General features: G+C 32.5%; 3 protein-coding genes across 8 annotated transcripts in view; 1 reads left to right on the top strand and 2 right to left on the bottom strand.

The window, feature by feature from the left end:
- The window catches only part of Dh31-r (Diuretic hormone 31 Receptor), a 98,346-nt gene that overhangs the window by 18,363 nt on the left and 57,498 nt on the right, over positions 1-22,485 (top strand). For 3 of the 4 annotated variants that reach the window (XM_077423132.1, XM_077423131.1, XM_077423134.1), the window contains 2 exons: positions 1,208-1,328; positions 21,902-22,012. In XM_077423132.1, the coding sequence (XP_077279258.1) occupies positions 1,208-1,328; positions 21,902-22,012 (232 nt within the window). The remainder of the gene's footprint in view (positions 1-1,207; positions 1,329-21,901; positions 22,013-22,485) is intronic. The other variant, XM_077423135.1, reaches the window with a different exon arrangement.
- Positions 1,662-10,376, bottom strand: LOC143906834 (UDP-glucosyltransferase 2-like). Of its 3 annotated transcripts, XM_077423128.1 has the most exons (7): positions 10,225-10,373; positions 9,920-10,104; positions 9,262-9,840; positions 4,030-4,446; positions 3,653-3,884; positions 3,079-3,307; positions 1,662-2,187 (listed from the first exon to the last, which is right to left on the bottom strand). In XM_077423128.1, the coding sequence occupies exons 3-7, from the start codon at positions 9,667-9,669 to the stop codon at positions 1,890-1,892; spliced, it is 1,584 nt and encodes a 527-aa protein (XP_077279254.1). In that variant the 5' UTR covers positions 9,670-9,840; positions 9,920-10,104; positions 10,225-10,373; the 3' UTR covers positions 1,662-1,889. The 3 variants fall into 3 exon arrangements, with proteins under 3 accessions (XP_077279254.1, XP_077279253.1, XP_077279255.1); XM_077423127.1 differs by lacking the exon at positions 9,920-10,104 and having other exon boundaries at positions 10,225-10,376; XM_077423129.1 differs by lacking the exon at positions 9,920-10,104 and having other exon boundaries at positions 10,143-10,287.
- LOC143906835 (UDP-glucosyltransferase 2-like) lies at positions 12,529-19,236 on the bottom strand. The gene is made up of 6 exons (XM_077423130.1): positions 19,110-19,236; positions 18,113-18,687; positions 15,375-15,791; positions 14,454-14,685; positions 13,872-14,100; positions 12,529-12,991 (listed from the first exon to the last, which is right to left on the bottom strand). Exons 2-6 carry the CDS (start codon positions 18,515-18,517, stop codon positions 12,694-12,696), a joined length of 1,581 nt encoding a protein of 526 aa, XP_077279256.1. The 5' UTR covers positions 18,518-18,687; positions 19,110-19,236; the 3' UTR covers positions 12,529-12,693.

Here is a 22,485-nt window from a genome sequence, read left to right as displayed (position 1 = left end):
CGCACTGCAAAGCCGATAACGTCTGTCAACTAGGCACTGCACGCTTATTTACAACGTTCTGAAGCGTTCCAATAATGCGTTTTTATGTTGATTGCACTTCAAGCTATAACAATGCTAGTAATTACGTGTACACAATACGAATTTCATTATCTATTGTAAATATATTTTCCGTCATGATTAATGTTCATGTCACAGACGATTTCGTTCGACGTACATTTTCGACGGAAATAATTAATATTTGAAATACAATATACATATAACGATTATATTATTTGTATGACAAACTTTTACGAGTATCCCGACTGTGAGACTCGAAAGCTTCTTCGTTCAGCGCGTATGGCAAACGGTTTTATCGTAAAACGTCCCGCTTCATTATTTGTCTCGACACCTCGACCGGATGCAATAACGTTCATTTCTATGCAATAAAGTTATTACGGGTCGTGTCGTAGTCTAGTGAAACGATTTCCTCAATAATGCGTTGAAATCTCTAACGGCGACGATTTATATCCATCCATTCTGCAAAGTTTCGCAGTAGTTATGCTTTATGTGCAGATAAAATTGAAGCGATGATAACTTTCACGAACGATCGACAAATTGTCAATGTTATAATGATTATCGAGAGCTAATAAAGTCAGACGCAAATGCGCAGAAAATATTCAGAATGCAGTGAAAATATAGGAGTATATATAAGTTTGGAACAACAAAGCGCGGAATATCAATTTTATAATTCCAATCAGTGGAACTATATCTTTTGTGCGAAGTTCTGTTATATTTGATGCTCCTTGGAAGATTTTAGTGCATTGAGTTTTCATTTAATGTACAGGATTGATCTTAAGCCTAAGAAACTATCTTTAGAAACTATGTATTATTATACATATATATATATATATATATATATATATATATATATATTAAATCGTCTGTATAGTAATCTCCAATCTCCAGTTTAAATTCATATTTCTATATTAAGACGAAATTAAAGTATCCTCGACATTTTGTCTCGCCAATTGTAAGAAATAGGTGCTGACTAACGTGAATTATTAACAAAGGCTGCAATCATGTTTCTAAGTTGTAGATCGTGACGCATGTTAAGTAGCCGTACGCGTTACAGTGTCAAGTTATGCCGTAACGTGTACCGGACATTTATTACTTATTTTACTTTTGCGACTGCAATTCATTAATATTCCACGCGTCGTTTGCCGAACAGATGCCGGGAAACACAACGATGGGTAGCACGCTACTCGACGAGGAACTTCGTCGAATTCTGCAGGAACGTGAGCAAGAATGCACGAAGCTGAAAGCCGCGAATACGACGTTGGCGCTGCCGGGTAAAGTACTTTCCATGTTTGAAAATAAGCGAAATCGACCAAGCGGGAGCAAAAATGACGAGTAAAATTGCGCAGAGAGAGCGAGCGCACGCAACGCGCCTTTATTGTATGTAACGCGACATATCGTGAATTTTATCAGGCCCATTTGCTTCATCTTGGTGCTCGATCAGTTAATAGTGATTGCACATTAATATATCGAATTTTTCGTCTAGATTAGATGGTTTGTTTATACACGAGTCCATTGACAAATGATAGGAAAAAATGAAAGTATTAGCGTTACACGCGCGCGTGAATATCAATGCATGTGTTGAAGCGCATACACGCGCGCGTATGTATATTTATATACATATAAAAATATATTTTATATACATATACAATAAAACAGACAAGTAATTAAACATATATTTTATTAAAATGCTATATATATAGCATTAAACGAGACCGTTATTCTTAATAAACTGTCTTAAAATTCTGTCTTCATATATACGTATAAAAAAAATATAACGATCTCTAAGAGGAATTTACTACGACAAAGAGAAATGTTATTTATACACTATATCTTCACTTGTTCTTCTTTGACTTCATTGCTGCATTGTCCTTCTTTGCACAAGTGTGCGATCCGAACAAGAGATTTTTTAATTTTCGAAGAATAAACAGCGCGATATAAAGCACCGTGATAACTACGACGAATATAAAAGCGTAAACGTCTAGTAGACACTGTTGCCACCAATAGAGGTTAAGTGCCGGTGATTGAAGTATGTTTCCGTGTTTTGCGATATACTCCACCCAAAATACAGATGTATTCAAGGCACTCGTCGGTCGATCGAGGAATTTCTTCGACAATTTTTTTACATTCTCACTGAAACGAGTAAAAGAAAAAAGTTTGTTAGCAATCACAATATAGCGGGGTTAATGTTTATATAGATAAAATCTATTATATTATGACAGAACTCAGAAATTTGTAATGAGCAAAATTTTTCATCACGTCACGTTTTTGTTTGATGCTGGAGCATGAAATTTTGACTTTTTTCTATAAAAGTGCGCGACTTTTATATAAATTTTATATTTTTCCTCTTTTTTTTATTCGTTCTGTCCGGTTGAAGCGTTTGTCCTTATTATTGAACCTTTACGCGTAAAACGTGTTTCATGTGGATTCGGGCAGTTGAAATAGATGTGGAATTTAAAGCACGTTTCGATTGATTAAAATTGACTCACGATATGCATTGGAGAGTAAAGCAAGATTTGGTTACAATAGAGAGTACATGCTCTATTTATTCCGCGATATGAACGCGGTGCAACCGGTTGCGGATCAATAAATATATAGGCTAATAAGATTTAAAGCAGTAAATTTCGACTTTTTAAGACCTTTTAATATTCTGATTGTTAGTTGCACAGTTTTATTATGTTAACGTTAAGTAGAATAACATTTTTTTAGTTAAACAATATTTTGTTATTAGAAAAAATACTAAATGAAGTCAAATATAATAGACGTATAATGTAAGTTGTACGTATATTATATTTGACTTTATTTAGTATTTTTTCTAATTACAAAATGTTGTTATATGAATTATAACGTTAGTGTATCGCCGTTACTAAACGTAATATCTTATGTAAATTCAGCAGAAGTACATTCTATGTTTGCAGTTTTTCTCGATCAATGTTATGATTTCATTAAACCCAGATGAACACGTTACAATTAGCAGACAATTTTACAATGACTTTTCAATGTTTATAGTCTTTAATGACTTACCGATAGGAGGGGTCCTTCAGGATGTTATTTATTGCCGAAGTTAATTTTTCCTCGGTGACTTCGTTTACTGAATTAAGCGAAATAGCCACCTTTTTGTTGACATAATTTTTTATGTTGACGATTTGATCGCCAAACAGAGGGATTCCAATCATAGGAACTCCGCAATAGACTGCCTCTTGCGTCCCAAAGATTCCGCCGTGCGTAATGAAAGCTCGTATGTTTTTATGCTCTGCGAAATTTATAGTGACACTGTTTTTTTCTTTATTGTGAAAGTATTACGATTGGGAATTGAACAAATGCACAGTGCATGAAACTAATAATAATTTAAAAGATGATAGAGTACAGAAAACCAATTATTCGATTTCTATTTAGTTCAATGTTTTAGGAATTTGATTTGACTGTACGTAATTTTTAATATGCAAATATTACTGCAATATACAAAATTTACGAATTTTTATCGGAAATCATGATCCTCGAAACAATTATGAATGAACAAAGTTCATTACTTTGATACTCTATAACTCTAATGTGTGAGTATATATACATATAGTAGTGACTGGCAAGAATTACATACTAAGAACGGAGATCTGCGGAAACCACGATTGCGTCATGACGTTCTTTGGTAAACCTGGTAACAGATCCTCTTTCTTCGCGACTTTCATCAGTACGCGAACCGGGGCAATCTTCTCGAAGGACGCGTAAATTTGTTGAATCATTTCTTTAGGAAAAGTTTCGATCCTTACCATGGAACCGAATGTAAAGTAGATGCAGCCATCCTTGCTCTCGTCCAACCATTTTTGTACTTCCTATATACATATTTTTAATATACATATTCTTAGAGCGAATAACGATGTTAAGTAATTCTTCCTGATTATCATGAGATATACACAGGATTATCACATGCACAACGCGCTACGAATAATGGAAAAAGCGATTCTCATTGAAACATACCGGTGACGGTGGATTATCGTCCTTGAGATGCAGACCACCGACCTCGATCACGTTAGTGGTCATCGGTCTGATTCCGTTTAACGAGTGATGACTATTGACCAGATACAAAGCTACATCACTATATAAATCCTTGATATGCGGCAAGTCCATGCCGAAGTGCTCCTTTACAAATTTTAATTGGGTATTCGTATGATAATGCATTTGCCAAGAGAGATAATGCGTCAATAGGAAATTTGTCAAACGTTCCTTGAAATTCATGTTTTGACCGTACTCCGAGAAGAAGCTCGGGGTGTAAGCAGGATTCACCGGATTGCCGGATACCTCGTTGAGCCAGTCATGGAAAACGCTGGCTACCGTGGTGACTATGGGGACTTTGAGATGACGGCCGAAGGCTAGATAACACGGTGCCGCGAACAACTGCACATATTGTCAATCGATCGATTAATTATTTGCGCTCAATAAATTACATTTTATACATATAATCACTCGCTTGATATTGAGTGCGCATCTTTGCACCGCGGATCATGATCATTTAACAATGTAGTTAAGTTACAGTTTGACCTTGACGCGATGACTTTGAGATATCACTCGTAGAGAGGAGAAACAAATTATCATTATGACACGTTGCGTCGCTGCAGGTGGCGAAGGGAAAAAATAGATATGACGTTCATATCTCAAGTAACAAGAGCGAATATGTGATATCACGCTGAAATATTCAACGAAATTGCTCGGCTCATAACTATGAATTTTTCGCGAAATTTTTTGCGAAAATGGTGCTTTTCAACGACTGAAAAGTTCGCTAACTATCTATTTAATTATACGCTAACGTTGATTACGTCACATTTCTCGAGATTATAAAATCTTCGTGTTACGAGTATACCTACAGTTAACACATCTAGTCTATTCTTGCATCATTTATTCACTATTTTGCATTTAATCATTGGGAAAGAAGTAAAAGCTCGTTAGAACCTCTAAACACTGTGATATTTACTGAATGAGGCAAATTGAATTGAACGTAACAAGTATCATACAACTCATATCGAGATTTAAACGTTCCCGGTTTATTATATTCAGTGTGGCAATTTCACGTGTCATAATAGGCCAGTCATATTAGACAAATTTTGGGGGTTAACCTTCCAATTAATCTTCCCAGATTGCAACTATCATGAATCTCTTTGATTTGAGGTACTATAAGTAGGATTTATTTTGTTTTGCAAAATTAATTATCGGGCAATAAAAAGTTTTTAACAATATTATTGACAAAAACGCGATTTTTTAAATTTTTTCTTAAATATCTCGAAAACTAAGCAAGATAGGGTAACTAACTATACGTACCTTTTTTGTTGAGCGTAAAATTATCTACAGTAATGATTTGAACAACATTTATCGTCAAGTCAGTCGTTTAGCTTTCACGCGCCGTCAAACTCCGAAACTCGGATCCTGAAAACTCTCGATTTCGTCGTTTTTTTGATGTTTTTTTCCGTCATTTAAAATATAATTAAAAATTTCCAAAAAATCACATTATTTAATAACTACAAAGAATACTTTTCATGGTGTAACCGAATTTTTAGACTATTTTTCTTTAGTTTGTAGCTATGTAAGCAAAAAATTTTGACTTTTTGGAATAGTCTTAGTTTTTCGCAGTTTTCAGGGCTTATAATTTATTTGAGACGAATTTTATCATATGCATCTTGTTGCAGACAAAATTTGCAATAAAAAAGTACCCTTATATTTTTTTCGTATGACGAACGCTGATTTTTTTATTGACGCACAAAATTAAGCGTTATCCGATTTGTGAGTAATATTGGATAACTTTGCGCGTCAATGAAATAATCAGGCGTTTGTCGAAAAAAATTGTACGAAAAAAATACAAGGGTTCTTTTTTGTTGCAAATTTCGTCCACAAGATGCATATGATAAATATCGTCTCAAATGAATTTTAAGGCCTGAAAACAGCGAAAAACTAAGAATATTCTAAAAAGTCAAAATTTTTTGCTTACATAGCTACAAACTAAAGAAAAATGGTTTAAAAAATTGGTTGCACCATGGATTAGTATTCTTTGTAGTTCTCAGATAATGTAATTTTTTGAGGATTTTTAATTCTATTTTAAATGACGGAAAAAATCATCAGCGCAACATCAAAAAAACGACGAAATCGAGGGTTTTCGGGATTCGAGTCACAGAGTCTGACGGCGCGTACAAGCTAAACGACTGACTTGACGATAAATGTTGTTCAAATCATTATTGTAGATAATTTTATGCTCTACAAAAAAGGTATATATAGTTAGTTACCCTATCTTACTTAGTTTTCGAGATATTTGAAAAAAAATTAAAAAAATTGCGTTTTTTGTTGATAATATTGTTAATAACTTTTTATTATCCGTTAATTTTGTGAAGCAAAATAAATCCCACTTATAGCTCAAATCAATGCGATTCATGGTAGTTGCAATCTGGGAAGATTAATTGGAAGGTTCGATGTCTAATATGACTAACTTTTATTACATCTGTTCGTTATAGTTGCGCTTTCTGCTTTGTTTCGTTTCTCATTTTCCCTCCGGTGTTAATATACATACATATAACTGTTTCATTTTAAACGCCGAAAGCGCAAGGCGGTACAATTAGAACAAATAAGCTTCTTATACACAAGAGCCATGTTATTTTTATATTCGTAACTCTTAGTTTAATTTACTATATTAATATCTAATAAATATAGATATAGTTAAGTCAAATTGAGCTATAATGCAAGTTACTTAATTAAAATTTCTATTTGACTTATTAAACCGAGATTTATTAAACCAAGATAGAATCCAATCTAATTAATTTATTTTAATTAATTATACACACAGTCTTTCCGTGATATATTATTTATATCTATTATTTTAATGATATATAATAGCATAATATTTGCACGCAGCATTTGCGTATCTAAAATATGATTTATGGTTGTACATAGCCGAATGTTGTGCAAATATATCGCAAAAATTCAGAGACTCATGAGTTGAATTAATTAACGAAACTTGACTCAAGCGTTGAAGAATCTTTATAGCAACGAAAAAATTGTTGTGAAAAATGTATAGTCATAAGAGTTCTAATGATTCGATTTGCTTTGCAAAATTGGCAATTTTGATGTAATTTACCCTCAGTTACCTTACGTTTTTACACCCCGATATTACCTCACCAGGGTCTGAGAGACCCCTGCCGTTTTCTCTAGCTTGTATCTTTAAGACAAATGCATCAATTTGAAGTCTTTTTTTTTTAATTGATGCGTCTTTTAAAGATCTACAAGACTGTGCAAGTTAGATTATTCCAAGTTAAAAAATGTAAACGTTATTAAAAAAAAGGAAGACGTGTTTTTCTGAAAAAGCGAAAAAGATTGTGTTTTTTTAAGTTGACGTAGTACTGACTAAAAAAAGATACAAGGGTTTTACTAACGTTTTAAAGACCCTGCACGTTTTAACAATGTGCAGGGTCTCTCAGACACAGGTGAGGTAACTGAGGGTTAACACTCGTATTTCGATATCCAGGTATTGTAAGAGAGCATTTGAATTAATGGCTTTACGATGGTCTTTAAATTATCATTATTATTATAATTGGCGGGACATATGTGTCAAAAGTTGCTTGTTGGTACTAAAACGCTGCAACTTTAATAAAATCAAACAGCGTTGTCTGTCGTGCGTAATAAATATTTAATAATTAGTGAATAATTAACGACTTGCCACGTTACAGGTTGTAGCGCGAGTCAGTTAATTAACATCTTATTAAGGTGGTTCGGCTAGTACCGTATGAGTCAATATAGTCTAAATTTTTTTTTAGAAAAACCATTTTTATGCATATATTCTAGACACTTGTATAATTACTAGTTTTATAATGTAACTTTTCATTCTATTATGTATCAATTTATATCTACTGATATAGATAAATGTAAACAGTTCAAGATTTGACATTCGTTGACTTTAGTTGACTTTAGTTGACATTCGTACAAGAGAAATGTTGCGACATTGCATCTCTTCGCTGTAGGCCAGCTATCATGCCAGTGCCATGTGTTTGATTGAGGTTATGTATTGTGTTTACGTTGAATAATAATGGAAGGTAACAAATAATTTCGATAATGGGAGATTTGCTTGCAAAAGAACAGTGCTGTGGAAAGATAACACTACATGGCGCGGCGCAATTGCCACATGTTCACGTCGCGCACAGTTGATCGAAAGGCCGACGAGAAACGCGACAAACAAGTGCTAGAAGAATTAAACAATGTTATTTTCAGTTTTTTGAACTTGGTTCTTTACAGATAGTGAGTGAAATTCTCGAAAAATGTATGTTTTCGGTTATACAAGTTCCCATAAAACCTATGTTAAAAATGCCAATTTTGAGATTTAATATCTCAAAAATTAGACGTCAGATATTCTCAAAATTGAAAATTTAAGTGTGTATTTAGGTTTTCTTTCTAACATATTTTTGATTCATAATTTTTTCTTTGACATGCTCTGATGACCGAACCATCTTAAAAGCGGTAATAATTTTCGTTTAATAATGTTATGTTTGCTTTTAATCCAACCGCGTTTTATTTAAATTTATTAATTATCTCTGCATAATGTGTATATTAAAAAAATCAAGTCTTCTTTATCTATACAATTTTCCCGACCACTATCTCTTTTATGTAATTTCATGATAAGAGTTTTATGGAATCGATTATTTTGTTAGACTTTAGGTTAGTACTATCTTATCTCGTGATAATGACCTTATGAACACGAACAAAGTTTTCGTAGCGAAAATTGCGTGAAAGTATCGAACTCGGAGCATCGTCTTTACGTAGCCACACTACAAGTCATGTTCGCACAATGGAAGTCAAGTACTTGACTTCTGTGTCTGTACTTGACTTTTATTCGCTAGTGCGTTATGCGATATGGAATGGTGCCGTCGCTGGACATTCTCTGTCCTTACGCATATTGTGTTTCGGTAAAAATTTCATAAGCACTAGACTGAGAATGTGTCAGCGATGGTTCTCTTTCCCTCATCAGATCACTTGATAAAGACCCAAAACCTGGGTCGAAACGTCGTGTAACTATATGTATGGATTGCCAATTTGTTGTCGAAAAAAATATACTTAGTTTTGGTTTAATATCATTGGCGGAATAAACACTTACTTTGTAATATTTAATTAAATCGAAATAGTAGAAATTTTTTTATGCAACGCAAAGATGATCGAACATATACTTGAAAACATCGGACATACCTCTTGTATGACGAGATCATAGGGGGGATCTTGCGGTGGGTTCTTAATCAGCTCTTGTATCTTTGGGTGGTCCAACAGTGCGCAAATGGGGTTTCCAACCATCGCAACAAACATGGATATAGACGGAGTGGTGAAACCTGCTTTTAATTCCGCCGCGGACATATTGTTCATAACTTGTGGAAGACTGCCCTTCAGACTGATATCCGTGTAATTGGGTATCGGCTTTTCCAGCGGGAAATGCGTGACCACATCAACCTGATGACCGCGTCTCGCCAATTCCTTCATCAGTGCCTCTTGCATGATCCAATGACTCTTGCCGTGTAACGGGAACACACCGAGAATTCGGTAACCATTGGCGATTTGGTCGCATATCAAAATCGCGAGAAGAACCGACAGCAACACCTTCATGTTGATTTAGTGAACTCGTCACGATTTCGCGTCACTATATATTACATCTAAATAACGTTTGACACCTTACGTAATCCCTGATATGCGTGGTGACTAGGCAGTACTTGTTATCGTAGCTACTTTAGCCAATCGCAATTACTCATCATACTTTTGGGGGGAACGTCAGCAGAACTGAAAAATTAAGTAACACAACGTGAGAATCGATAAAGATAAGGCTTCTTGCGTTTTACACATTACAGATGGACTTTACCTGGTATACCTGCTACTAAAAATTATTTCGCGCATAAATTATATTGATATAATAATCTCCATTGTTATCTCTTTGTTATCTACGTATCTATTTTGCACATGAAATTGCACATTGTTGTACAATTACGAAATAAACGCTTCAGTCGTAATTTTTGCGATTTCGTAAATGATACGTAACACTCTAAACTGTGTGCACAATGAAGAGAAATTATAATATTACTCACTATTCGATAACACACGACAATTTTGTATCAAATTGTAACGATCGGCAAAAGAGATGATTTAATGATCTAAAATATTGCTTACTGTCTGAGAGCTCGCAGAGAATGTCTGTCACAAGTTCATTGCAGTCAGTTGGGTAATGAATACTGACCGTTCTTCTGCTAGAGGAAAGATACACGATAATGGAGATGAGTGGAAGTGGTGATGGTGGTGGTGGTAAATAAACGCCTCAGGCGTTGCGTTCCAAGCGTGCTGGAGTTCATCTGTCAAAGTTGATCTGAAAACTTTCACGATATACGTAATTCAGAATATACATTTTGCAGATTATAATTTTTATTTTATTTTTTATATTTTGTTGTGATACACACGATTTTTATCTGCATATATTCGCGCGCGCGCGCGCGCCTACACACACACACACACACACACACACACACACACACACACACACACACACACACACACACACACATATATATATATATATATATATATTATTTATATTTTGATTCAATATTTTCAAATTGTATATTATATTAAGAATTTAAAAAAGTTAAATTAATTTAAAAAAAATTCATTTGAAAAATTAAAGAAATAAAAAGAGAAATTTAAAATAAATTAAAGAAATAAGAAATGTAGGGTAACTCGGGGGAATATGCCACACTTAAGAAAAATATGATTTTTTCCTATTTCTCTTTTTTTTAGGTATCTTTCCAATTTTCCATACTGGTCTTTTTTTATTTGTTATTTTTATATAGTTTTAATGAAATATTTTGATTGTTTACTATTACAAAGAAAGAAATACAAAAGTGTTGCAAAGTTGCATATTACCTACCCATGTGGGTAATATGCCACATATACAAACATGTATAGTAATTTAACTTTAGAAGGGCATTCTTGCTTAAAAACATGTAAAAGAATATTTTTATTACTTTCTTTGCATTTCAATAGTACTCTGTGTGCTACAAGTAGTCTAAATTATTCGGAATGCAATTTTGCAAAATATTAAGTACGTAGCCTATAATATTCTTAGCGCATGAAATAAACGTGTTTATTCAACATTTTTCAATATTTTTTTATCACTTTTTCAACATTTTTTTCAATATTTGTACGGCAAAATATTTATTTATACTTTTTACAGCTTCTCTCCCCTAATCTACTAGCAGTATCCTGCTACTAGGTTAGGAAGCTGTAAACAGTACTGGCATTTTACCCCTATCTAAGTAGTTGCATATTCCCCCAAGATGCAGTTTTATATTAAAATGAGCCTGTATTATACGATTGCCAGTAAAACAAATTAGCGACGTACTTAATACTTTTATCCTAACCAATATTAATAGAATGACAAGCTGATCGAGTTAAAAATAGTGTAATGCTTGAAGAATATTTTATATAAAACACTAAGAAAATTCTAAAAAGCACGTTGACATATTTGTCATACTGTATACTTACCCCATAAAAACTATAACTGACAGGAAGTAAGTAAAACTTGGGAAAAAAATGTCAGATATAATATTTTTAACAATTTCACAGTATTTACAACAACGCTTTTAGCCGTAACTTTGTTAAACATAACGAGTGGCATATTCCCCACACTGGCATATTCCTCCCAGTTACCCTAACAAATATAGACCGTCAAAATTTATATTAAAATTGTTAATTAATTAAATTATTATAATTTATATTTTTTTCAAAAGTTTTTTGACTAATTTTATTATATATCATCACTACACATATAATATCAAATATGTATTATACTCATATTTGTATACGTAAATGTTCTTTCTAGTTAAATTACTGTATTTTTAAAATATATACATGTAGATTATGGAAAGAATAGATGTCTAAAATTAACTTTGTTCAATAAACGTAAGATCAATGCAATTAATTAAGTACATAATATACATTCAATGTTATAATCTGAATTACAATTTTTAGTACTGCTATCTATGGCTACGGTCAACGTGACGCTACAAATGCTTTGGAGCGTTATTCTTCTCTTTCTTTCTTCATTGAAAGAAAAGAGAAGAGGAATGATTTGAAGCATTTGTACCGTCACGTTGACCGTAGCCTATATACTAAGTAAGAAATATTTAGCTCTCTCATTTACACTTTGTTATATGTTGGTTTTCTGCATGTATATTAATAATAAACGCTGAAATATTCAGATGAGAAATTAAGGAAAAGCTTAACATCGAGACTCAAGAACTTGGCGTGCCAAAATAAATAAATTGACCTTCACTATAAATATTAAGAATGCTATTAGTTTTTATAAACATTATTGAATATAAATATCCACGCTATGGTTCTAGGAAGAAATCTTTCTAAATATATATATATATATATATATATATATATAAATTTATATATATAAAACAGACAAGTGTGTAATTAAACATATATTTTATTAAAATGCTATATATATAGCATTAAACGAGACCGTTATTCTTAATAAACTGTCTTAAAATTCTGTCTTCATACGTATAAAAAAAATATAACGATCTCTAAGAGGAATTTACTACGACAAAGAGAAATGTTATTTATACACTATCTTCACTTGTTCTTCTTTGACTTCATTGCTGCATTGTCCTTCTTTGCACAAGTGTGCGATCCGAACAAGAGATTTTTTAATTTTCGAAGAATAAACAGCGCGATATAAAGCACCGTGATAACTACGACGAATATAAAGCCGTAAACGTCTAGTAGACACTGTTGCCACCAATAGAGGTTAAGTGCCGGTGATTGAAGTATGTTTCCGTGTTTTGCAATATACTCCACCCAAAATACAGATGTATTCAAGGCACTCGTCGGTCGATCGAGGAATTTCTTCGACAATTTTTTTATATTCTCACTGAAACGAGTAAAAGAAAAAAAGTTTGTTAGCAATCAATATAGCGAGGTTAATGTCTAATATAGACAAAAATTTATTATATTATGACAGAACTCGGAAATTTGTAATGAGCAAAATTTTTCATTATATCACGTTTTTGTTTGACCCTGGATCGTAAAATTTTGACTTTAGTAGCTATAAAAGTGCACGATTTTTATATAAATTTTATAATTTCCTTTTTTTTTTTTTAATTTGTTCTGTCCGGTTGAAGCGTTTGTCCTTATTATTGAACCTTTACGCGTAAAACGTGTTTCATGTGGATTCGTGCAGTTGAAATGGATGTGGAATTTAAAGCACATTTCGATTGATTAGAATTGACTCACGATATGCATTGGAGAGTAAAGCAAGATTTGGTTATAATAGAGTACATGCTCTGTTTATTTCACGATATGAACGGTGCAACCGGTTGCGGATCAATAAATGGGCTAATAAGATTTAAAGCAGTAAATTTCGACTTTTTAAGTCTTTTTAATATTCTGATTGTTAGTTGCACAAATTTATTATTTTAACGTTAGAATAACATTTTTTTTAGTTAAACAATATTTTGTTATTAGAAAAAATACTAAATGAAGTCAAATATGATAGACGTATAATATAAGTTGTACGTATATTATATTTGACTTCATTTAGTATTTTTTCTAATTACAAAATGTTGTTATATGAATTTATAACGTTAGTGTATCGCCGTTACTAAACGTAATATCTTATGTAAATTCAGCAGAAGTACATTCTATGTTTGCAGTTTTTCTCGATCAATGTTATGATTTTATTAAACTCAGATGAACACGTTACAATTAGCAGAAAATTTTACAATGACTTTCCAATGTCTTTAAGGACTTACCGATAGGAGGGGTCCTTCAGGATGTTATTTATTGCCGAAGTTAATTTTTCCTCGGTGACTTCGTTTACTGAATTAAGCGAAATAGCCACCTTTTTGTTGACATAATTTTGAATGTTGATGCGTTGATCGCCAAACAGAGGGATGCCAATCATAGGAACTCCGCAATAGATTGCCTCTTGCGTCCCAAACATCCCGCCGTGCGTAATGAAAGCTCGTATGTTTTTATGCTCTGCGAAATTCATAGTGACACTGTTTTTTTTCTTTATTGTGAAAATATTACGATTGGGAATTGAACAAATGCACAGTGCGCGAAACTGATAATAATTTAAAAGATGATAGAGTATTTTTTCGTACAGAAAACCAATTATTCGATTTCTATTTAGTTCAATGTTTTAGGAATTTGATTTGACTGTACGTAATTTTTAATATGCAAATATTACTGCAATATACAAAATTTACGAATTTTTATCGGAAATCATGATCCTCGAAACAATGAAGGAACAAAGTTCGTTACTTTGACACTCTATAACTCTAATGTGTGAGTATATATACATATAGTAGTGACTGGCAAGAATTACATACTAAGAACGGAGATCTGCGGGAACCACGATTGCGTCATGACGTTCTTTGGTAAACCTGGTAACAGATCCTCTTTCTTCGCGACCTTCATCAGTACGCGAACCGGGGCAATCTTTTCGAAGGACGCGTAAATTTGTTGTATCATTTCTTTAGGAAAAGTTTCGATCCTTACCATTGAACCGAATGTAAAGTAGATGCAGCCATCCTTGCTCTCGTCCAACCATTTTTGTACTTCCTATATACATATTTTTATATACATATTTTTAGAGCGAATAACGATGTTAAGTAATTCTTCCTGATTGTCATGAGATATACACAAGATTATCACATATGCACAACATATTTTTAAATGCATGGAATTTCGAACAAGCATATTTTAAGAATATTGCTTGCAAGATGATATGAGATGTATTTGAAAAAAAGAAGATTATCTAAAAAAATTATTAATTACGCACTGAAAACGTAGTCATAGTTTTATAATTGTTATACGTATTATTATGTATAATCGCATTAATATGTCAATGAAATATCAAACGTTTTTGCTCATTTTTAATGAAAATTTTGTGGAAAACTTGAACAGTCTATAGTTACTATCAACACGTATATTAGAAACAAATACTATTTTAATAAAAATCTATTTTATATCTTTGCATGTAAAACATAAATGTTATTTTGTTCTAATTTTTTATTAATATCACGTTCTGCATGTTTATTTAAATAATAAATTTTATATCAACAAATTTTATTAAATTTTTTTTAATTTTATTTAATTAGTTATTTTCTCATTTTTATTTGATTTGAAACGAAAGGAGAAAACAAATAAAACTATATATTTACGATAAAAAAGATCTCGATTCTACTCATTGTATATCCAAGAAGAACGCGCTACGAATAATGGAAAAAGCGATTCTCATTGAAACATACCGGTGACGGTGGATTATCGTCCTTGAGATGCAGACCGCCGACCTCGATCACGTTAGTGGTCATCGGTCTGATTCCGTTTAACGAGTGATGACTATTGACCAGATACAAAGCTACATCACTATATAAATCCTTGATATGCGGCAAGTCCATGCCGAAGTGCTCCTTTACAAATTTTAATTGGGCATTCGTATAATAATGCATTTGCCAAGAGAGATAATGCGTCAATAGGAAATTTGTCAAACGTTCCTTGAAATTCATGTTTGAGCCGTACTCCGAGAAGAAGCTTGGGACGTAAGCAGGATTCATCGGATTGCCGGATACCTCGTTGAGCCAGTCATGGAAAACGCTGGCTATCGTGGTGACTGTGGGAACTTTGAGATGACGGCCGAAGGCTAGATAACACGGTGCCGCGAACAACTGCACATATTGTCAATTGATTGATTAATTATTTGCGCTCATAAATTACATCTTATATAATCACTTCCTTGATATTGGGTGCGCATTTTGGCACCGCGGATCATGATCATTTAACAATGCAGTTACGTTACAGTTGGACCTTGACGCGATGTCACTTTGAGATATCCCTCGTAGAGAGGAGAAACAAATTATTATTATGACACGGTGCGTCGCTGCACGTTGCGAAGAGAAAAAATAGATATGACGTTCGTATCTCAAGTAACAAGAGCTATAATACGTGATATCACGCTGAGATATTACATCGAAATTGCTGATTTAACGAGGCAATTCGGGATCGGTATTTATAGAACTCGGCTCATAACTATGCATTTTTTGCGAAATTTTTTGCGAAAAAAGTGCTTTTCAACGACTGACAAGTTCGCTAACTATATATCTATTTAATTATACGCTAACGTTAATTGATTACGTCACATCTCTCGAGATTATAAAATCTTCGTGTTACGAGTATATACCTACAGTTAACACATCTAGTCTATTCTTGCATCATTTATTCACTATTTTGCATTTAATCATTCGGAAACAAGTAAAAGCTCGTTAGAATCTCTAAAACGCACTGTGATATTCACTGAATGAGGCAAATTGAATTGAACGTAACAAGTATCATACAACTCATATCGAGATTCAAACGTTCCTGGTTTATTATATTGAGTGTGGCAATTTCACGTGTCATACATCTGTTCGTTATAGTTGCGCTTTCTGCTTTGTTTCGTTTCTCATTTTCTCTCCAGTGTGAATATATACATATAACTGTTCCATTTTAAACGCAGAAAGCGCAAGGCGGTACAATTAGAACAAATAGGCTTCTAGTACAAGAGCCATGTTATTTTCATTATTGTAATTCTTAGTTTAATATTTATTATATTAATATTTAATAAATGTAGATATAGTTAAGTTAAATTGCACGCAGCATTTGCATGCAAATATTCATATTTGCGGTGTCGCGGATCATATTTTAATGTCTCTCATTCTTGCGTCACGATATCTAAAATATGATTAAAGGTTGTATATAGTCGAATGTTGTATACAAATTCGCAAAAGTTCCGAACTCACGAGTTGAATTAATTAACGAGACTTGACTCAAGCGTTGAAGAATCTTTATAGCAACGAAAAAATTGTTGTGAAAAATGCATAGTCATAAGAGTCCTATAATGATTCGAGTTGATTTGCAAATTTGGCAATTTTGATGTAACACTCGTATTTCGATATCCAGGTATCGTAAGAGAGCATTTGAATTAATGGCTTTACGATGGCCTCGAAATTATCATTATTATTATAATTGGCGGGACATAATAGGGCGGGATTTTCTGTGTCAAAAGTTGCTTGTCGGTACTAAAACGCTGCAATTTTAATAAAATCAAACAGCGTTGTTTGTCGTGCGTAATAAATATTTAATAATTAGTGAATAATTAACGACTTGCCACGTTACAGGTTGTAGCGCGAGTCAGTTAATTAACATCTTATTTAAAAGCGGTAATAATTTTCGTTTAATAATGTTATGTTTGCTTTTAATCCAACCGCGTTTTATTTAATTTTATTAATTATCTCTGCATAATGTATATTAAAAATCAAGTCTTTTTTATTTATACAATTTTCCGACTACTATCTCATTTATGTAATTCATGATAAGAGTTTTATGGAATCGATTATTTTGTCAGAATTTAGGTGCTAGTACTATCTTATCTCGTGATAATGGCTTTATATGAACACGAACAAAGTTATATCATTTTTTCGTTTGCGCTGATTACTAATTGTGTCGATTCTTTCGTATAATTTTTTTTTTTTAATGAATACATAATATTTTACTGATTTTTTGCAGATTATATTTAATCATGAATTTTTTAGTTAAATAAAGAGTTTTTCCTTAAAAATGTGTCGAATTATACTAATAGCTTTTGTGTTATAAAGAACGCCGTAAGCATCTTTTGCGGATTAAGCTTTAGAGATATGAATCAAAAATCTTATTTTGCATTTAGTATTAAATAAGTTTTACTTAAAAATAAATTTAAAATTTAATTATAAAGACCGTAAAAATTAGAAAGTTACAAAACTTTAGAGGATACTAGATATATAGTCGATAGTTCGATATCTTTTCGAAGATAAAATCAACATAAAAAGTCAGAAAAAAATTTATAATTTATATTAAAAATGTAACTCCATGGCTACGTAGGTATAATTAATATATTTAATTAAATCGAAACAGTAGGAATTTTCTTATGCAACGCAAGGATGATCGAACATATACTTGAAAACATCGGGCATACCTCTTGTATGACGAGATCATAGGGGGGATCTTGCGGTGGGTTCTTAATCAGCTCTTGTATTTTTGGGTGGTCCAACAGCGCGCAAATGGTGTTTCCAGCTATCGCAACTAAATTGGATATAGACGGAGTGCTGAAACCTAGTACTTCCGCCGCGGTCATATTGTTCATAATTTGTGGAAGACTGCCCTTCAGGCTGATATCCGTGTAATTGGGTATCGGCTTTTCCAGCGGGAAATGCGTGACCACATCAACCTGATGACCGCGTCTCGCCAATTCCTTCATCAATGCTTCTTGCATGATCCAATGACTCTTGCCGTGTAACGGGAACACACCGAGAATTCGGTAACCATTGGCGATTTGGTCGCATACCAAAATCGCGAGGAGAACCGACAGCAACACCTTCATGTTGATTTAGTGAGCGCGTCACGATTTCGCGTCACTGTATGTTACATCTAATAATGTTTGGCACCTTACGTAATCCCTGATATGCGTAGTGACTAGGCAGTACTTGTTATCGTAGCTACTTTGGTCAATCGCAATTACTCATCATACTTCTGGGGGGAACGTCAGCAGAACTGAAAAATTAAGTAACACAACGTTAGCTATCTGTTACTAAAAATTATTACGCGCATAAATTATTATTGATATAATAATTTTCATTGTTGCCTCTTTGTTATCTACGTATATGCATTTTGCACATGAAATTGCACATTGTTGTACAATTACGAAATAAATGCTTTAGTCGTAATTTTTGCGATTTCGTAAATGATACGTAACACTCTAAACTGTGTGCACAATGAAGAGAAATTATAATATTACTCACTATTCGATAACACCTCATATAGGATTTTACAATCGGCCCAATACTGGGCCAGTATTAGTTATACTAGCACAGTGTTGGGCCGATTGTAAAACCCTATGTGGGACACGACAATTTTGTATCAAATTGTAACAATCGGGCGAAAGAGATGATTTAATGCTCCAAAATATTGCTTACTGTCTGATATCTCGCAGAGAATGTCTGACGCAACTTTATTGCAGTCAGTTGGGCAATGAATACTGACCGTTCTTCTGCTAGAGGAAAGATACACGATAATGGAGATGAGTGGAAGTGGTGATGGTGGTGGTGGTAAATAAACGCCTCAGGCGTTGCGTTCCAAACGTGCAGGTGTCCATCTGTCGAAGTTGATCTGAAAACTTTTACGATATACGTAATTCAAAATATACATTTTGCAGATTATAATTTTCATTTTATTCTTTATATTTTGTTGTGATACACACGATTTTTATCTGCATATATTTGTGCGCTTGCATGCACACATACATAGACACATACATACACGCACATACGCGCGCGCACACACATCTATATGTATATTATTTGTATTTTGATTCAATATTTTTAAACCTTATATATTAAGAATTTAAAAAAGTTAGATTAATTTAAAATTTATTTGAAAAATTAAAGAAATAAAGAGAGAAATTTAAAATAAATTAAAGAAATAAGAAGTATAACAAATATAGTTAGAAGTAAAATATAGTAGAAGTTAAATTATTATAATTTATATTTGTTTCAAAAATTTTTTGATTAATTTTATTATATATCATTACTACACATATACAGTATCAAATATTATAATAATATTTGTATACGTAAATGTTCTTTCTGGTTAAATTACTGTATTTTTATTCTCCGCGCTATTTCTATCAACTAATCGTTATACTTGTACATCTGGTACAATTAAAATTTTTGTAACTTGTACTTATATACCTACAACTGGTACACTTAACTTTTTACGCCATAAGTAAAGAAACAAGTTTATATTAGACACCTGAAATGCTTTACGAGCGTATATGGTTGAACAAAATGTAATTGATGAAATACAATAAAGTTTACGATATTTTAATAATTATTTTAATAAACTTTTTTATTTTATTTTATAATTAACTCTTTTTTATTTTATAATTAACTTTTGAAATTTACGTATATACTAACGTTCAGTCAGTAAAATTTTTATATCTTTAACATTTTTACATAACACACTTAAAATTCATTGCTTTTTATGCAAATTTTTTTATACAAGCACACATAATGCGTAAATGTGATGCAAAATAAACTTACAATTGGAATTAGCTGGATTGCATTTTATAAGCTTTTATTCCCTATATAAAAATAAAATTTTTAGATTAGTCTTCTGTTTACAATTAATATGTAAGTTTCATCAAAACAATTTTCCTAATGACATCTTCGGGTAAGATTTTTTAACAATTTTGAATGAATTTTGGTCCAACAAAAATTTAGTAACAGGCTATTTGTTATAAATTGTTTTAATTTCCTACGTTTTAATAAAATAATTTATGCAACCTTAAAATTTTATTAAAATAAATCTTGTTTGAGATTAATTAAAAGATAAATTTTGCTATATTTAGGACATTTATTTTTATATTTTACTGTAGAAGATCTATAGATTAAAAAAATTATTTTTTTTCTGAACTGTTTGCCAAGAAATCCGATCAAGAGAATTTTTGCAAGTTTAATTGCATAAAGTTCTCTTGATCATATCGAAAGACTCCATAAACCGTAAAGATATAAGAATTTCCAAAATGTTACATACTTTGAAACAGTTTCTGACGTGAAATGCTCGCCAAAGTGATCTGTTAGGCGTTTGGAAAATGGAAAATGTGCTCTACATGAGACAAAGAGACATTCTATGTCCGACATATAAATGTTAATGTTTATGTGACACATGAACAAAATTTTTGTAATGTAAACGGACGCAAACATTAATCCTGGAAAATTTGTTCTATCTCCGTAATATTAACTTTTCAAAATGTGCGGTTATTTGGCTTCGTGGAATTCGAAAGGGAAAATGTTCTATATGTGGCTTTTTCAGTTATTCTTTCTGTATGATCGCGTATGTCGCCATTCTCTCAGACTAGTCATACGAGAGAAAGAAGAAAGTGATTTATTTTCAATAAAAGTTAGCGCGAAATCGCAAGAGATCTTTGATGAAATCCATGTTATCAGCGTTTCATCGAAACTTGAAACCTGCGAGCAAATGCGAACTTTCTCGAGCTTGTAACCACGATGGAATCCCTTAAACGTGATTTTGCATTAATACAGAGCAAAGTTAGTTTATCTTTTCTACATGGATTCTTGTACTCTTTTTATCTATTTATGAATAGTTTATATATACGAAGAAAACGTATTAAGATACAAATAACAATTAAAAAAAAAAAAAAAAAAAAAAAACATACAAGCTCAAGATATATTAAGACATGATATTTTCATATCATATTGATATTCCATATCAATTATGAAAATATGTAATAGGATATGCTATAATTTATAATATATCTTGGAATATATAAATCGGTTAAATTTTATGTGCGCCTGCAATACTTTTGTACAAGTGCAGATCGGCCTCGAATTTGTTCTATTCTCCTAAACGAGAAGGTTTTATGAGCCTCTTGCGGATCTCGTATATGTAGGGTATGTGCCTTTTGTGCTTCGGGATATATATCTTTTTTAGTGGTCATGCGAGTAATATGTTACGAATTGTCTTTTTTTACGACCGTCATATATTGCGTGAGAAAATTTACCCAATTTGCTGTAGTCAACTGACGCGGCGCTATGATATTTCCCTTACGATGTCATTATATTGCTACGCAATTTTTTATATGTTGAGATTTAATCTCGGCGCGCTGTCAAACGTTAGCAAACGCATTTTACGAGGTCATTGACCTACGATTCTGTTATAATCTTTTATTCAAAAACTCTTATTTCAGAGCCATATTGTCGACTCACTTTCGATGGATGGTCCTGTTGGCCGAACACTCCAGCGGGATCAACAGCTTATATACCATGTCCCGATTTCATCACTGGCTTCGATGCATCACGTAAGTACATATAGTAGCTGTAGCAATGCGATAAAATTAATCACGCTGTTGTTTTTTCTCTTTCCGATGAACAATCAGTCGTTATTAATGGTCGTTATAACTAATGACTACTACTGTTATTTTTCATTTGAAATTCTACTTGCTCGAGTGAAATAAGTCTTGGTTGTGTGTAATTAACATACGGCAACTATCTTTATGTTCTTTCGAAAAGATGATTCGAGAAATCACATCTAGGCATTTCAAATTCCTCTTATCTTATATTTTTACCATTTTTCTTTCCTCTCTCTCTCTTTCTCTCTCTCTCTTTCTCTCTCATGTTACAGATAATAATAAATGACTTGCATTTTTATAATATACATTAATTGATAATCTTACCTTCAGTAAAGATAAAATACTTAAAATACTTTATATCTCAATTTTTATATACTTACCCGATGATATCAACTATCTTCATTTGTCTTTATGAAAAGCTC

This window comes from Temnothorax americanus, unplaced genomic scaffold, assembly GCF_048541705.1.
Source record: "Temnothorax americanus isolate GAGA-0224 unplaced genomic scaffold, ASM4854170v1 Scaffold77, whole genome shotgun sequence".
Lineage (NCBI taxonomy): Eukaryota > Metazoa > Arthropoda > Insecta > Hymenoptera > Formicidae > Temnothorax > Temnothorax americanus.
This window is presented reverse-complemented; position numbering and strand designations above follow the sequence as displayed.

Bases quoted from the DNA above. Each gene is read 5' to 3' on its own strand.
- LOC143906835 (XM_077423130.1), bottom strand. From the start codon at position 18,517: ATGAAGGTGTTGCTGTCGGTTCTCCTCGCGATTTTGGTATGCGACCAA. The intron at 15,792-18,112 runs GTATGCCCGATG...CAATATGTGCAG, and splicing joins ATGATCTCGTCATACAAGAG to TTGTTCGCGGCACCGTGTTA. The intron at 14,686-15,374 runs GTATGTTTCAAT...ATATGTATATAG, and splicing joins ACGATAATCCACCGTCACCG to GAAGTACAAAAATGGTTGGA.
- LOC143906834 (XM_077423127.1), bottom strand. From the start codon at position 9,669: ATGAAGGTGTTGCTGTCGGTTCTTCTCGCGATTTTGATATGCGACCAA. The intron at 4,447-9,261 runs GTATGTCCGATG...CAATATGTGCAG, and splicing joins ATGATCTCGTCATACAAGAG to TTGTTCGCGGCACCGTGTTA. The intron at 3,308-3,652 runs GTATGTAATTCT...TAAATTTCGCAG, and splicing joins TCCGCAGATCTCCGTTCTTA to AGCATAAAAACATACGAGCT.